We start from the raw sequence: 17,323 nt of genomic DNA on the forward strand, positions 1-17,323 counted from the left end.
AGAAGACACGAGGTATAAAAAAAGCACGGTGTAAACCGTAACCTTAACTTTATAGAAACGCTCCCGCTGCCGTTTGCAATGCCATATTCGCGAGATACAAGTTTAATGAGAAGACACGAGGTATAAACGAGAGTTTGCATCACTTTGTAACAGAGTTAAAATTGCTGTAGCGAGAAACTTTTAACTGCCGGGTCTTAGCTAACATTAAATAAACCCGGGGACATCGCAACATCACACAAGACAGTGGCTCACGTGAAGTGACTGAACGCAGCAGGAGTGATCTCTTCCATGAATCAAACCTGTTCAAAAAAACACATTACACAATTGATAAGGTAGGAAAAGAATATGAAACAAGGCACGGTATAAACCGTAACTTTAAGTTTATAGAAACGCTGCCGTTTGCAATACCATATTCGCCCCTGCAAAGCGCGGTGATTTTGCTATATATATTAAACTATTTCAACCATTGTATGATCTGCTTCTCGCAACTGAAAGAGGGCACCGTGACAGAAATTAGCCGACTTGCTCACCAACCACAAGCGTTACCTGGTAGGTAACCACCCATACAATCAGATTGTGAATCAGACTACGAATGCCTGCAATGTAATTACCCCGATCTATATGCTGTCAAATGAACGAACCTCACGCCGTGGCACAACGTTAGGGGCTTCGCCTCTACGTCCGAGGATCGATTCCCGTAAGGGAGTGCAGTGACTGTGTACTCCTGATGACCCCACAATTACGGCGAAACACGTGTCACATACTATGCATCTTCAAAGCACGGTGTAAACAGTAAGTTTAAATTGAGTTTATAGAAACGCTCCCGCTGCCGTTTGCAATACCATATTAGATGACTTTGTAACAGAGTTAAAATTGCTGGAGCGATAAATTTTTAACTGCCGGGTCATGTCGCGTGTTCTTGGGTAGGTACACCAAAAAATGTATACATTTATGCATGTAATGGGCAAACAAAAAATGTACTATACCCGAAAGCACTACAGTAGTACTCAATGTATCTTTACTTCTTAAATGTTAATGTTTTTACTGTTTAATAATTTATACGCTTCTTATATGTTATTCAGATTCTTTTATCAAAATACCAGTAACAGCGCACTGCACGATAACGTGGAGTGAATACACTTGACATGACCATTCATAGTATTTATCCTCTTTCTCTGTACGTTTACCATTCGTTTGCTCAGAGGTTGATGAGCTTGCTGCTTAATGAGCAGCTCTTGACCCTAGCGTCTCTTCTTTCGTCGGCATCTTTACCCGTTAAAACTGATTTTTTTAAAAACTTAGTATGTTTTCTTTAATTTTTCAGTTAAGCTGGCACTTAACTCTTCAATCTGCCTCAAGAATGATTAGCGAAGGTGGTAGACAATGAAAACGTCAGCCGTACGCATCCGCCACGCACGCACTGGTGCGCGCAGCTGTGAGTTGATTCTACAATAAAATAAAATAAAGATAAAAAGAGTAATAACTTGCAGCACCGCTATTCAATTACACTTGCCTAACGCCTCTCCTAAGGGGAAATACTGTGGGATCTGGGCATCCGTCAAAGCAGCAATCACAAGCCCGATTAGAAAGCGGGAAGCTGTGATTTGTCCTCTCCCTCCCATGTAACAATCGCAGCCCGTGTTGCAACGCACTATGTATGTATATGTATATATGTGTATGTGTGTGTATATGTATGTGTATATATATATATATATATATATATATATATATATATATATATGTATTCATATGTGTGGGAAAGCGAATAGTAGACGTGACGTAGTATCTGTGTACCAAATTTCAAGTCAATAGGTGAAACGGTTTGCGAGCTACAGCTCATTTAAAATCCTGGACAGACAAACGAATAGCCACAGTAGTGTTTTATAGAAGAACATTTTACTGTTTAATAATTTATATTTATATGCAATGTGCTTCTTATATATTACTTCATATTCTCAAATGATAATGATGTTAATGTTGTTTATATTGATTTCTATGTTATTGTAAGTGCTCTTTATTTGTGGAAAAATAAATTTGGCAATTAAACTTATTTTATACATACATTTTATTTTTTTCTCTTGCACTCAGTCAGCGAATCCACTGGGTAATCAGCTATATATATATATATATATATGTATATATATATATATATATATGTATATATGTATATATATATATATATATGTATATATGTATATATATATGTATATATGTATATATGTATATGTATGTGTATATATATGTTGATATATGTATATATATGTGGATGTGTATATGTATATATTTATGTATATACAGTATGTTTATGTATATATATGTTTACATAACCTCTTTAACACAGTACTTCTCCGCTGCGAAGCGCGGGTATTTTGCTAGTATATATATATATATATATATATATATATATATATATATATATATATATATATATATATAGTGTTGTCACGGTATTGCTCTGGTGGAGGCCTGACATGCGAACAACTTGATTTACGACCAACATCTTGCATTACGACCTGAATGCGGTCACGTGTATCCGCTTGCGCAATTGTAAAACAGCTGAGAGCGTTCGTAAGCATCAGTCGGAGCCCAAATACATGTGTTTGTGGACGTAATTTCAATTAGTGCAGTGATTTATATAATTTTTTTCCATAAATTGCTAAGGAAGGAAGAGGAGGTAACGAAGGTAAAGAAAGCGATCACAATCGAAACGAAGAAGGAAATTGTGTGGAAATGTAAGAGTGGTGTTCTTGTGACCAATCTCGCTAATAAGTACAGCATGTCGAAATCCACCATCTCGACAATTTTACAAAGAAAAGACTTGTATAAGGAGGTTCCTTCCAAACAGTAACCACCTTCCATTTCATTCTCCTCCTCCTCCCTTCCTGCAGCAAAAAGATGTCAAATTAAATGGTGAGTACAGTATGAAATTGTTGTTTCTGGTAGGCTAGGCACTTTTTATAACTTTTTGGTTAGTACATTAGAAAAATTATTGGTGTTTTGGTAAATTATGCACATTATACAACCCTTTTTTATTACGGAAAGGTTAAGTAAGTGTTGCTGTGGGAGGTTCGGAACGCATTATGGGTATTTCCATTATTTCTTATGGGAAAAATAGTCTTGACTTACAACCAACTTGAGTTACAACCAGCCCTCACGAACGAACTGAGTTCGTAAGTCAAGGGTCCACTGTATATATATATTCTACATGGTGTATGTGCAATAGTGTTTTGTTGTGTTCTGTTTTAATATATTCACTTATTTTTACATATCTGCTTTTCTTTTGTGCTTATGTTTACACTGTCGATTGTGGGGAAAAGTTTATTTGTTAGAGGTACAGCTTGATATTTAGATTCCTCTCAGTAATTCATCCAGGCCACAGGTCTTGGAGGTGTAGCTGCCGGCTGGGTAAGGGGTCGGCCGTTACAAAGAGCAGACAGCAAGACAGACCATGACTGACCATACAGACTCACAGCACACCATTTGGTGGCACCGTGCATTCCCAAAACTAGAATGGGAATTGTCATGCCATATTAATTAAGGTAGCCTAGAGAAAGAGACATGGGCCTTTAAAAGCTTCAGAAAGCTAATGAGCAAAGTGTTCTTATTAATGACCAGAGGACATTGTGGCCCCCAAGGGTTTACAGACTCATGTTGATCATGAATGTAATTCCATACATGGAGGGCGATGACCATAGGAAGGGGCTTAACCAATCTTAATGCAGACTGCACTTTCAGTCTATGGTGGGGAGGTAAGACTTGACTGGCAGGAGAGAGAGGTTGCTTGGAGTAAATAAAGTGAAAGACGTGCTTCCCAAAAGACGGGAGTGAAAGCCATGAAGGTAGGCCCTTGACAGGATAAAGGGCTGATGCTTTCCGTTTATTCTGCATGTTTGGGTTTACCTTTTATTCATCCATCCCTGTGTATTTTATATGAAATAAAGACATCACTATTGACATTATGTGCGCTTGATTATTGCACAATTTGTCTCAATCAAAAAGCAACATAGATCTATCTATAATTTTGCAGGGCTTTTAAAATCTTTATTTATTTTGTGATAACTTTTAATATTATGTGTGTGATTTCACACTTGCCTGTCAATAACTGTATAATATGAAGCGAGCCAGAAACCCTTTAAGCTCATCAGTAAATAATGGCAATGCTGACCTTGGTCAAGAAAGGGTCACAAAAATACCCCTTACAAAGTCCATTACTAACATCGCTGTCCTAAATGGTAACACAGTAAATACTTTAATCACTAAAATACTGAGACATGTTGTTAATAAAAGGAATAGCTCACTGGTTATTTATTTCTTTTCAGGAGAGGGGGAAAAATAGTTACTATTGACAGAATCGAACTGCAGTGAGGTGGATTTGCTGGCACGTGGCAAAGTTCCCTCCAGTTATCAGCAGTCTTGGCTCAACACCTTAATTACTGGATTAAAGGTTTTCTTTCAACTTGCACACACTCTACAGTGATCTTAGACTGTAAATACAAATGACTGTCATTAAGTTTTAATAAACTTTGACAAATATCACCAAGCCTTGTTATTTAACCTGAAGGTACAATCAAGGTGATTTCTGCATAAATAAATGGCTCCTGAAGTTACCTGCAAAAACTGTTATAGGTTCAGTGATATGGGGGTACAATAAGTTGTTTCTAATGAAGTGCTTTTAAAATTGATTTCAAAATTTTTCCAAGGCGTTTCTCAACAAGAAATGGCAAAGAGGAATTTAAAAGAGTATGGAATCAAAACAATACAATTCACCTTGTTTGTCCAAATCATTTTAAAAATACCAGATTTTTTTTTCTCCTAACATCAACAAAGTAATGGAACTTCAGTATGTCACAGAAGGAAGCAAAAACATGAAAGATTCTGTTCTGTTCTAAACTGATGACATTACAAATAAACAGCTTTATTTTCTAATGATATTTTAAAATGAGGGAATAAACAGAACCAAATAAAATTTCACTCAATAGATCACTTAAGTGTGGATAACAAGCAAACACAAAAACAAAGCAGGATGACTTCATGATTCCAGTACTCTGCACAGTTAGTGCCAATTCCTGGTTTTCAATGCCAGGCCCTGTCTGTGTGTAGTCTGCATATTTGCCCCATGTATGCTTGGGGGTTTTCTACCCCACATCCCAAAGACATGAAAATTAACATATCTGGAAACTCTAATCTGCCTTGTGTATGAATGCGCCCTGCAATGGACAAGTGGCCTGTCCAGAGCTGATCCCTGCCTTTCATATAATGCTGGGCAGGACAGGTTTCTTGTGATCCTAAACTAAGCATGCATGATAGAAAATGAATGCATAGATAAGTGACCAGAACATTCTTCTCCCTGACTTCCAAGGATACATGTCAGTTAAAATACCAGAACAGCTTTTATGGGGGAGAATTAAATCTACTGTAAATGTAATAGAGGAACTGGTGTTTGTGAATGATTATTAAATGAAGAATGATTTTAGGATATGTTACTGGAACACAGAGAAGGAAATTAAACACAGAAGAAGATACAGAAAATTGCACTTCAATTAAAATGTTTTCAAGACACTTCACATTAATCAGCAGGCTAGTCATGTTAACAAAACACCATGGAGTACAAAGCTTTGGCCAAAATAGCACACACAAATCAGCAGGGGTTTGGTCCAAAGGACAAGCAAAAAGTACACAGGTGAACTTAAACTGGGAGCTCTAACATTTTAGTATTATAGCAATGTCTCCTATTGTTTAATCTGAAATACTGTCTACTCATCCGGATCAGATATAGTATACTGTAGCACCAATAGCGATTATGCAAGAAATGCTTTGCCATATTTTGGAAAAAAGCTAAGATCTGTCAACTACCTGTTAACTCCTAATCTGATAATTTTATAATCATGGCATACAGTAGTCTTAGGTGATCCTAAAAGCCTCTGAAGTGTGCACTGCTTGCTTATCAAGTGTGTATCCAGTCTGCAGAACTGTAAACTGAGGTTCACTGCCGACAGTAGTGCTGATTCTTGGTTTCCAGGCAACTAGAAGTGAAGTCAAGCAGATCTAGGGTGACAGGATGGTGCCTATCGCCTTTTGATATTTCAATACCTGCGGTGAATCAAGATGACCAGTATCACCAAGGTAACAAACAGCAAGGAGGACACAAGGTTATCTGGGGAGGGCTGCACAATGAACACAGGCAGGGCTAGGGTCACATATAAATTAATGGATAAATTACCAAATTATCTGTAATTCAAGTATTTATAATTAATTTGTGTAGGTATTTTGTTTGTTTACTCTTTATTTCGCCTTATACAATTGCTTGTATTAGGAATTTGATAGTTTTCGCATACCCCTTGGGTTCAATATCAACCACCCCTGATGTCATGCAAAATACAGAAGCACAATGCCAGTTTCTTAGATATCAAAGAACTTGCCTCCATTAACTCAAACACATACTTGAGATTACCAGAGTCACAAAAAATAATCCAAATCAGTACTCACTATGCAGCAGAGTCATTGAGCTGGTACTCCCTGGAGCGGGTAAAGCAACCCTGGACTCCAGAATCTGCCCACAACCGCCGAATCACATTAGCAAGGTCATCTGGCATAATTCCCTGTTCTTCAGCTGCACTGGACAGGGCAAAAAGCTGACGCGCATCATCCTGAAAAAAAAAATGAAATAGGCTTCATTTCAACATGTAATACATCATCAGATTCTAATATCAACAATTACTACAAAGGACTTGTAATATCAACAGTTTAGCTCACTAGTGAACACGCAAAAAAAAAAAAAAATTTTTTAAAAAAGTACAATAAACCTGACACTGGAATGCAAGTGTTATGTTGGTAATCAACACAAAGCCTATCAGCTAACAAAGTTACTTACACACAGCCATACTAACAAACTTAGAATGCTTGGCTTAAGTAAATATCTATATATATAATTCACTAAGCCAGAACACAAATAGCCAACCATGGAAAGCAAGCCGGAAGGGGTGTGGATTCACTAAACCGCCGACAAGTAAGACGCCAATGGCACACGCAGGAAGGAGCCACGCCCACCAACTCTTAGACCATTGGAAACAACGAAAAAATCACAGCCACGCCCACCAACTCGGACGCGACGCCTCGAAAAACATGCCGTCATTTCTGTTTGTCTGTGCCACAGTCCACCTGCAGCTCTGAGCCATGTTGACTTTTCATTAGTCAACCTCAGTGGAATCTTGGTTCACACAGAGGCAGCGCCAGAGAGAGACAGAGGCACACACAGGCAGCGCGAGAGAGAGAGCCGCGCGCACAAACAGGCAGCGACAGAGGCACACACAGAGGCAGCACCAGAGAGACAGAGGCACACACACACACACACACACAGAGAGGCAATGCCAGAGAGACACAGAGGCATACACAGGCAGCGCGAGAGAGACAGCCACGCACACACACAGAGGCAACGCCAGAGACAGACAAGCGCACGAGAGAGAGCCACGCGCACACACACAGAGGCAGCGAGAGAGAGAGCCGCGCACACACACAGAGGCAACGTCAGAGAGAGACAAGCGCACACACAGGCAGCGCGCGAGAGAGAGCCACGCACACACACAGAGGCAGCGTCACAGAGAGACAGAGGCACACACAGGCAGCGCAAGAGAGAGCCGCGCAATCCTTTAAAACTGAAGTTAAAACACAATGAAGGAAGCAGTCTTTAAAAACCAATAACCCCTGTGCCTCTTTTTCATTAGCGTCTCACCTGCTTCAGGCCCTGCAACAGTCGAGACGCTCTCTCTGCAGCTGACCTTCTCTGTGCCTGACTCCACTACTGTCAGTTGCCTGATTAAAAATGGACTTTTGAAGGTGAGCTATGGACCCGCTATACCACAGGAACACACTGCCTTCGAGCCTGCTCTCGCTCACTCTAACGTACTGGCTTTCTCTCTCTCTCTCCTCACTCACTCACACACTGCACAGGGGAGAAATGCCCGAAGCACGAGTCTACCCAGAAACCGTTTCAGCCACACTTCCACGCCCCTCGCTACACTGTGAGTGCGATGATTATTTATTTAAAAATGGGCTTTTGAAGGGGAGCTGTGGACCCGCTATACCACAGGATCACCTGTGACATTGCCTTCACATTGTTTTCCTTTTATTTATAATCCTGTTGAGCAGATCAGACACCCAGGCAAACAACACTGAATAATCAATAGCTACAACTACTTTGCCCGCCCCCACTCCTCACCTGAGTCGGTTTCGTCTCTGTTCAGCAGTGTTTGCCAAACTCGGTCCTGGTGAACCCCTGTGGCTGCAGGGTTTTGTTCCAACCAGATTCCTAATCATTAATGCTGGTGAAACTCATCCGGGATAAGTCGGTTTTTCAAACGCAGCCGTGTAGCAGGTTAGTCTAGCAAGATGTAATAATCCGAGATGAATGCGCGCCCTCGCGCTGAGTGAAAAGCCAATATATATTGAGTCTACAAAACATGATCAGCAAGTCTTTGATAGGCTGCAACAAAATGATGAAAGAACGGGTGCATTTTTTTTCACACAAGCTGAGTGGGTGGGTGTTAGTTAGTTAATTAGCAACTCGAAGGATTTCAAGATATAATATACACAAGAGGTAACACTGCAAAAGCGGCCCAAACCAGAAAAGACAGCTGGCAAAAAGTGGCTGACAAATTAAACACGTGTGCATTGTGCTTACTGAAAGCAGCGTTACGGATTTTGCAAATGTTCATTTTTTCCCCTCTGCTTAAAAAACATTGAAAAAGCAGCACGGATTGGTTTGCAGTGTGTAAAACAGTTTGTTTGTCGCGGATAATTTGCTATCCACATAGGGAGGAACCGCGAAGCGAACCCACTATCTTCCACTGTCTCTTTACTGCAAAGCAGCCGTACTACTACAGCGCCACAAGGCAGTTAAAGAATGCACCGGGCCACATGTTCATTTTTTCCCCTGTGCTTAAAAGACATTAAAAAACTGTTTCTCAACTGTGACTCCGGAACAACTCAGTACGCGAAAAGCAGCCAGAATCGCAAACAACAATGAAAACTCTACGTGACTCACAGGTAGTGATGGGCCGCTCGATATTCAGGTTTCGACACTGTGTCGAGCTTTCGAAGCACTGCAGATTTTAATACTTGATCGAATAATGACATCTGTGATTTAAGGATTTCACATTTTCTTTCTCAAATGTGCTTACCTATATCATGGCAAAGTACAGGGATAAACCTTTATTTTCTGTCTACTCCGTTTTAATTAAGACAGAGCAAAGAAAACATTTAAGGCTATTAAATGTGATCTCAAGAAAAGATCAGGGTTAATTATAATACTAATAACAGGAGCGATTATAATGATACAGTGCAAAGGTAAATACTAATTGAAAGAGCCGGGAATGCATGAGGTGAGGCGTCTTATTTTGTTTAACTCTTGCTATCGTATAGTGCATTCTGCCTGTCGGCATTAGTTATATTTATATTTTTTAGACATCACACACTACAAGCTGCTGACAAACCCTTCTCTTCGTTGTCAGTCTGTAGCTACGAAAAAATAAAAGCAATACGACTCTTAACAGATGTCATTGAAGTGTATCATAAGTTTCTGTAATGTTAATGAAAATGGTCAGGAGGTGTCACAAGAGAGGTGAGTGTCAAATGCTTCGAAGCTTCGATACGATTTCCGACACAATTGCTTCAAATGTGTTGATGCTTCGCAAGGCTTCACCCCGTCCATCACTACTCACAGGTTACTGAACAAGAAATCAGCAGACTAGCATGACGGATGGGGCGTAATGGGCGTCCTTCCCCTCTCCTCCGGATTTTTCAAATGTTAATTTTTTCCCTGTGCTTAAAAATCATTAAAAAAGCGGCCTGATTGTGCGGCGTATGGTACATCGCGGGTTGGCTAGTCACATAAATTACAGGACAAACTAGGAAAACTAAATGTGGTAATAAAATAAAATTCACATATTTGATCATAACAAACACACCTAATCCTCACCATGACATAAGATTGGATAAATCTAATTTCAAGTGTCTAAAAACACAACTTTTAATAAAAAAAGAAATACATTAAATTGCTTGGAAATGGGCTCATAGCCCTTTTCAGGCTAAAGAACATTAATTTCTTCTCTGAGATTACTGCAGATGTCTTTTTTACTCAGCATGGTTTACCTTAAACTGAACTGCCAATGCTTTTGCATTTAAACAGATGTGTAACACTTCCTGATCATCAACTAACCAAGTGCCATTAATGACCATCACTCAGCTCTACCTTTGTAACTGATATAGACCTAGTAAGAGCTAAACTAATTCACTTATGGTGAATAAACAACTACTAAGTAAAATCTGTTCTTCAGGGTGTTTGTCGCCTGAAGTTACTTCTTGCAGATAGCACTTTCCATAACTCAGAGGAGATGTAAAATTTAACAAATGCAGTTGCTAGACCTTGGCACCTTGATGATGTCAGATTAGGAATTGCTTGGGATGACAACTTGATTCTATGAAAACGTTTCAGCACAATTTCACATTTTCAAAGTCTTGTGAGCTTGCAGCATTCTGATAGCCAACAACGTGCTGCCTGACAGCACCAGTGACTGTACAAAGACTTACAGGTATGGCGTGTTTTGATTTTTAATAAATTTGCCACCTTTTTCAAAACATGTTTTTTACTCCATCATTATGGGTTATGGAGTGTAGATTGATGGGCAAAAATAGCAAATTTATCAGTTTAAAATTAAATCTACAACACAATAAAATGTGCATATAGTAAAGGGTCTGAATCCACTGTAGGTACAGGACCACTGGCATGTGCACCAGTAGATTCAGAGGCAGTTTCCACCCGCAGGCTGCTGAACAGTCAATCATAAGAAAACTGTGTGTGCATATAATATTGCATATTATGTTTATTTATGTATTGTATTTTTGTCATCTGTTCTGAGGAGATATTCAAGTAAGAATTTCATTTTTTGTTTTCTTTTATGTATAACAATGATTTTCTTCATTTATGCCTTCTTAAATTAATTTAATATATAACTGTTTTGATTTTGTGTAATATTAAGCTCTCATGTATCCATTATGTTTTGTGGGTGGTACCCCAAGAGGTGGGGCAACCCCAACATGAGCCCACCCTCTGGCTATGCAGGTCAGAAGTACATTGATATTATGAAGGAATACTAGTGAGTACTGTGTTTATTGTTTGATTTCCTTTGTTTCTGGATTGCCTGTTTGGCAGCTCCCTTATTGTTACTCTTTGAACATTCTTGTTTCTCTTTTCATTTTTTATTAAATATTTTAATTTATACAGATTATTCTTGTTCTGTCTTTCCAAACCAAACATTTTTGTTACAGATTCCTTTCACAAGGGAGACATCACAGATATTATATACTGGTTAAGGCATTTTGGAATTAAAGTCAGGCTTCTCAGATTCTGGCCTTTGTAGGAGTTTAGGAAGCTGGCTGGATTAGGGTGAGGTTTATTGGGACACACCAGTACAGATCCTGGATTGCTAATGATACCTATATAAAGGACTTCACACCCTCTATGATAACGGTCCCAACTCCATTTTATAGTAGAATTGCTGTAATTCGCAGAGATAATCAATGAATATTATTTGTAAGACAGAAAAAGAACTAGAAAATGTACAGTGAACGAATAAAAAACGCACAAAACATGCATTTTGTACATGTCCAGTTTAACATCAAATCATTTAAAATCAAAAACACTGAGCCACATGAAGCGGGATGGTCTAGTTAGCATGCTCCTCAGTGGAAGATGCTGCCTTTTTCCTTACACACAGAAGAAAATGTCTACTATTAAAATATAACCACAATGACAGAAAAAAAATCTACTCACAAATACTGTAAAGATGAGAAGAGAGAAGATAAGCTTAATATTAATGCACATTTATGTTTATGATATTTCCAATCAAGATAAACCACAAATTTAAAAAAAACAACTATTATCTTAGTATTTTAGACTAAATCAGCATTATTATTTATTGTATGTTTGTTTCCTTTTTTCCTGTTTGAAATGGTTGTTTAATAATTTGCAGAACTGTACTGCTTGACCCTGAATGAGGGACAGTTGGTCCCAATAGAAGTGGGCTGCTCTGTTTTGTGGCTGTCTTCTTCACATTCTCTAAAAAGTTTGAAACTCCTGAGGCATTTTCTTGGTCTTCCAAGTGGCTGTCGCTCAGGATCAAGCACCTCTGGAAACACTACTATAGCGAGATGGACTTCTATTTACCTTTGACTCCTCTGATTTTCCTGGAAATGCAAACAAGGACATGGAACTGTTTGTAATTTAAGCACACTGAACTAATATGACTGCCTGTTTATTTGTGGATTTATATAATTGTTGCACTGCTCAGCATTTTTTTTGTTTTGCTTTAATACTTAGTATTAAGCTCACCTTCCTTCTTTTGCAATATTGTTATTATTAATATACAACAAAATAGTGAATAGCAATACAACAAAACATCTTTATACTGACCACTTAAAAGTAAGCAGTTATTTGAATGTGTACACACTGTATGCCCATTCTTGTCTTACTTCAGTCTCGAGTACTGAATAGCCATATAGAAAATAATACCTGATTAATAGTTAAGTAGCCCCCTGTACATACAGCTACATAATCTTTCTCAAACAATGCCTATTGTTTTACACAATTTTACCTAAAAGAACTTTAAACATCTATCTATTATTAATGGCTAGCATTTTGTTTTTAATCTAGAAATGCACTTAATATGCAGCACTCATCTGCAGCATATATATATATATATATATATATATATTAATATACAAATTAAAATAATTGATTCATATTTAAATATTCATATGCTGGGTAATTAAACTTTTATTCAGTTCATTAGTTACCAAATACAGGCACATGTTTAACCTATTAGCTAACAAAGTATCCAGTGCATAAAAGTGGGCAGAGAGAAGGAAAAAGAAAGAAGTTATTATAATTATGTAGGGTTGAGAACAGAGGTAAACAATATGAAAAATTTTTATTGAACTTTACATGATGATTAGGATCTCTAATTTAGCATTATGCAAGGCAGCAATGTTCAGTGCTTTCCAATTAGAATTCTGAATGAATTAATTTCCTGAAAATATGAGCAAGTGATATGGTTTAAAGATATGTTGTGAAGAGACTTTAGAGGCGGAAAAAAACACTACTGACAAAACACAAAGCACTGGTACTCTAAGAATTTCTTTTATTAGCCAATATTTTAATTTTGCCTTTAGATTAATAGCTGATGGAAGAAAAAAACAAAATAAAGTTCAGTTTAAACAGAAACAATATCCATGCCTTTTGAGTAGGAATGGCTTTTTAAGCAGATAAAATTAGGTCCATTTTCAAAATAATAATAATGATCAGAGTTATTTGTTTAACACGATAAAGGACATTGGACACCATGACCCTAAAAGTTATTCAACAGTGCAGAATAAACCAGCACAAAGAAATAAAACAAGAACAAGCTGTCCTTGTTGTGCACAATTTCAAGTCTAAACATCTTGTATTTGTGTGTCTTAGAGCTACAGAAGTTTCCAAGTGTGACCTGCTGTGACCTTAGCATGCCAAAGGAAGCTCAGTACCTGTCAGTGTGAAGACCGCTGAACGACAGCTTGCAGCAGCTGCAAAATAACTGAACTAAAATTTAAATATCAGGACAGCTCAGGGCAGGTAATGTCATTCATCTGAAAACAGTAAGCTTTTCTCAACATCCTAATGAGCTTTAGGCAGTGTTTTTCTAAGAAAAAGAAAACAATGCCCAACTTTTAAAATAAACAGACAAATAACATTCATTTGGGTTATAATGTTTGGCCAAGATTCAAAACTGTTCACATTTAAGACTATACTGTGTGTTTGCAGTAGCTCTTTTAATTAAATTGGTATAGCCAGAGAATCTTATTAGCTTTTCTTCACTACAGTGGAGGTCATCATGTCAGTCTCTGCACCTCACTTACCGGATGTTCTCATCTTACCTCTTTACCGGTATACAGGTAATAGTAAAACAACAACATCTCTCCAACCAGACTACACGAACTATGTCACTTTATGTGGTCAGGCAACAAAACTAAACAAGCAGATCATTCCCAGCTGCTGAAATCATTCACTGTGCCTTAGCAGTCTATGTTTTCAGTACCATAAACAGTTTTATTATACACTGTTTAAACAAAAAATATTTAGCATCACTTCATTTTCAATTTAAAACAACACAAGTGCATTCAGTATGTTTAGCTTGTCATGTTTCAGTAAAATACACAATACAATACATCTGCATTCTGACACACCAGTATAACACAAAATGCAATTACTCCCTACACTCCTGTCTTGTCTTTCAGAAAAAATTGAGATGCATTATTTGTATATTCCATTTCTTCATCCAATATAAAACTGATCTACCCTGTTCACTTCAATTAGCTTTGTTGTGGAGTCTACAAGTAGAAGTGCTAGAACCACGTTTGAGGGTTGAGATACACAGTATTCTTTCATGAGAAACTCCATCCTTACTGCTCCAGAACCCCCAATACGTACTTGCCAAAGCTGAGATACGGCTAGTGGTGCGGCCAGAGTAAGTATTTTACTTTGTCATGTTTTTAAAATTACTTCTCGACCTCTTGTACCCTGTAAACAAAGGGGCACAGTCAGACAAGAAGACTGCAGTGCTGTCCAGATAGAAATATTTCACCACAGGATAGTCATGACCTCTCAGAATGGTTTGCATTTCTCTTATTCTCTAAAGGAAAGAGTGCACCTAAACCATGCCAGGAAAGTGTTCCCCCACAGTAAAACATAGAAACTAAAAATCTTTACTGTGGGGAAACACATATTCAGGCCTCAAAATTTTTTTTGCAGTTGTCATGCACATACTTGTCAACTTTTTGTGAACTACATGAACTCTTAACTTTTCAGACTAATAATTTTATTTCACTGTTCAGGAAACCACTACTTGAATCCACAAAAGGGAAAGACTATATATAATACATATTACAGTTTGAATACACAATTCCACTCTGTAAGGTTTTTAATGGAACTTGCTTTAGCTCAACATTAATATTTGTTGTCAAATGACCAGTTTGTTTATCTTTGAATCTAGGTTAAGTGTACAGATTTCACGGTTAAAGTTTGCCCACACTCGCCTCAGCTGATGTTGTATGTCGTTCATGGTAGCATCACTTCCACAAATGATCTCAGCTAGTTTAGCAGGTGTCGTCACTGACGTTTCCACTGAAGATTCTCAGCGTCACCTGAAAATTATTTTCAAGCCAAATTACCCAACATAATGGGCAAACTGAACTGATCAGAGAACAACTTTAGCATCATGGGAAGTTAAATGCTACATTATCTCAAAGACCACACACTGCCTAGGGAGATAAGTTACATCATCTTTAAATTAAAGTTTAGTACCTCAGGACCAGATGCGATTCCCATTGTACTAACATTCTAATGAAGGAATCTGACCCTAGAATGTTGGTGACTTAACTAGAGGAGAATTGGAATGAGGTTCCATTTGTAGGCTCGACATGCTGGACCAGCTCTGTTCAAATGTCAATGCCTTTAAATGAAACCCTGCAGTACAACTAAGCCGATCTGACCATCTTACTGCCACCTACTAGCCTGTGACTGACAGTAGCTGCTCTCTTATTCAAGTCAGAAGTTTCTACGTATAGGTATTTTTTTTAATTTATATTTTTGTTGAATTTCGGTAATAATATACTATTTTTTGAATACTAATATTTTTAATACTATTTGCACCATGTGAATAATTGAATGTGACAAATAAAAATTTGATTTGTATAGAAGCATCTTCTTTGAATATAAATTTGCATCCCTCATTTACTGAAGTGCTTCCTTTACTTTATCAGTTACCCATATTTTTTCCTCTAGTAAGGAGTATATTCATCTTTAGAAACACAATTTAAAAAAAAGGCAATACTCATTATCTATTTAGTATTGATCAGCAGTTCTCAAACTTCTTTAGAATTTCTTGCATGGCGGTCCCTTTAAAAATTGTTCAATGGCTCACGGACCCTTTTATTAAAAATTAAAAAAATCAATATTATTTCAAGAAAATTGGGAGTGCCAAATAATTTGCACAAGGGTGCCACATACCCACTGCACAGCACTGCATAGGTACAGGCTGCTGTGAATAAAACATTTTTGACAATTATTTATTCAGAAAATATTACGTAAATCTTAGTTATTAAATTTAAGTTAAAATTTTAATGGGATGGATGCATCTGCTTTGCCTTAACCATTTGCGTTGAGCGGGCAATTTCACCACTTAAAAACACAAAAAATGTAAAATATGTTGTTGTTGATTATCTGCATCCACCTTTACCGCTCTTATTTGCTTCTAAAATATACGAAAACTGTTCGCGAGTGTTTTGATTCTACGAAAAAAATCGATAATTTTTGATTATGATAATAAGGGCTGGTTTGTGCCGAGTGATAACGGTGGGAAAACAATGTGGTGGCAGCGAATAACGGAACGGCGAATTAGTGGTCGGGTCTAGGTGGTGGGGGTAATGACGGAGCTCAGTCACTTACTTCCCCTCGGATGGTAAAGGTTAATAATTATAAAAATATAAATAGTATAAATATGCAATCATTTCTCACAGTCCCACCGAAACTGCTTCAGGGGACCACGGACCCCAGTTTGAGAACCGCTGGTATAGATAAAGGCTTTAATACTGCAAACAGATTTACTGTGTACCGCATAGTGTTGAATTGATACTGAACTTTTTGACTTTGGTATCGATAGCAGCTTTTGGACCTTAGCACTGATACTAAAACAGTACTGAAGCAAATAACGGATTGCTTGCCTACCCAGTACACCACACAATCATGTGCCCCCTTGAATTGCTGTACTCCATAGTTCTCCTTTTGAATTTTCTGTGATGTCAAAATTTGCTCCCCGTTGAGTCTCCAGCACATCAAAAACCAGAACGAAGTATTTACTTAAAGTTCAGAACTACTGGTATTATACCATTTTAGCTTAAACAAGACAATTGTGTCTATTTGTAAAGATATTAGGCCCAAGTCTAGTGTGACATTATGAATATTTACAGATTTTTAATAAATGAAAAATCTGTTATGAAAAATGGCTATGCACAGATTTGAGGAGACAGATTATAAAGTAAATGACTGCCAAGTAGAAAATTAGTAAGTTTTGCTTCTGTTGTCAATGGTTTCATTCTTCAACTTAAAAAGGTTCTCTTACCTCAATCAGTGCTGGTCCATTCTTATTGGATCACCACTAAAATCATCCTTACATTCTCCTTATAATTTGGTACAGCAAAGAATCTTATCTACTCAAAACGCAAACTACAGTGAATT

The 17,323-nt window shown here is 37.7% G+C and overlaps 1 protein-coding gene across 1 annotated transcript in view; it reads right to left on the bottom strand.

Annotated features, from left to right (window-relative positions):
* gnai2a (guanine nucleotide binding protein (G protein), alpha inhibiting activity polypeptide 2a) overlaps positions 1-17,323 on the bottom strand; it is a 159,551-nt gene that overhangs the window by 14,605 nt on the left and 127,623 nt on the right. The window contains exon 4 of the mRNA XM_028824619.2: positions 6,487-6,647. Coding sequence (XP_028680452.1) covers positions 6,487-6,647 — 161 coding nt within the window. The remainder of the gene's footprint in view (positions 1-6,486; positions 6,648-17,323) is intronic.

Source organism: Erpetoichthys calabaricus, chromosome 18 (assembly GCF_900747795.2).
Source record: "Erpetoichthys calabaricus chromosome 18, fErpCal1.3, whole genome shotgun sequence".
Lineage (NCBI taxonomy): Eukaryota > Metazoa > Chordata > Cladistia > Polypteriformes > Polypteridae > Erpetoichthys > Erpetoichthys calabaricus.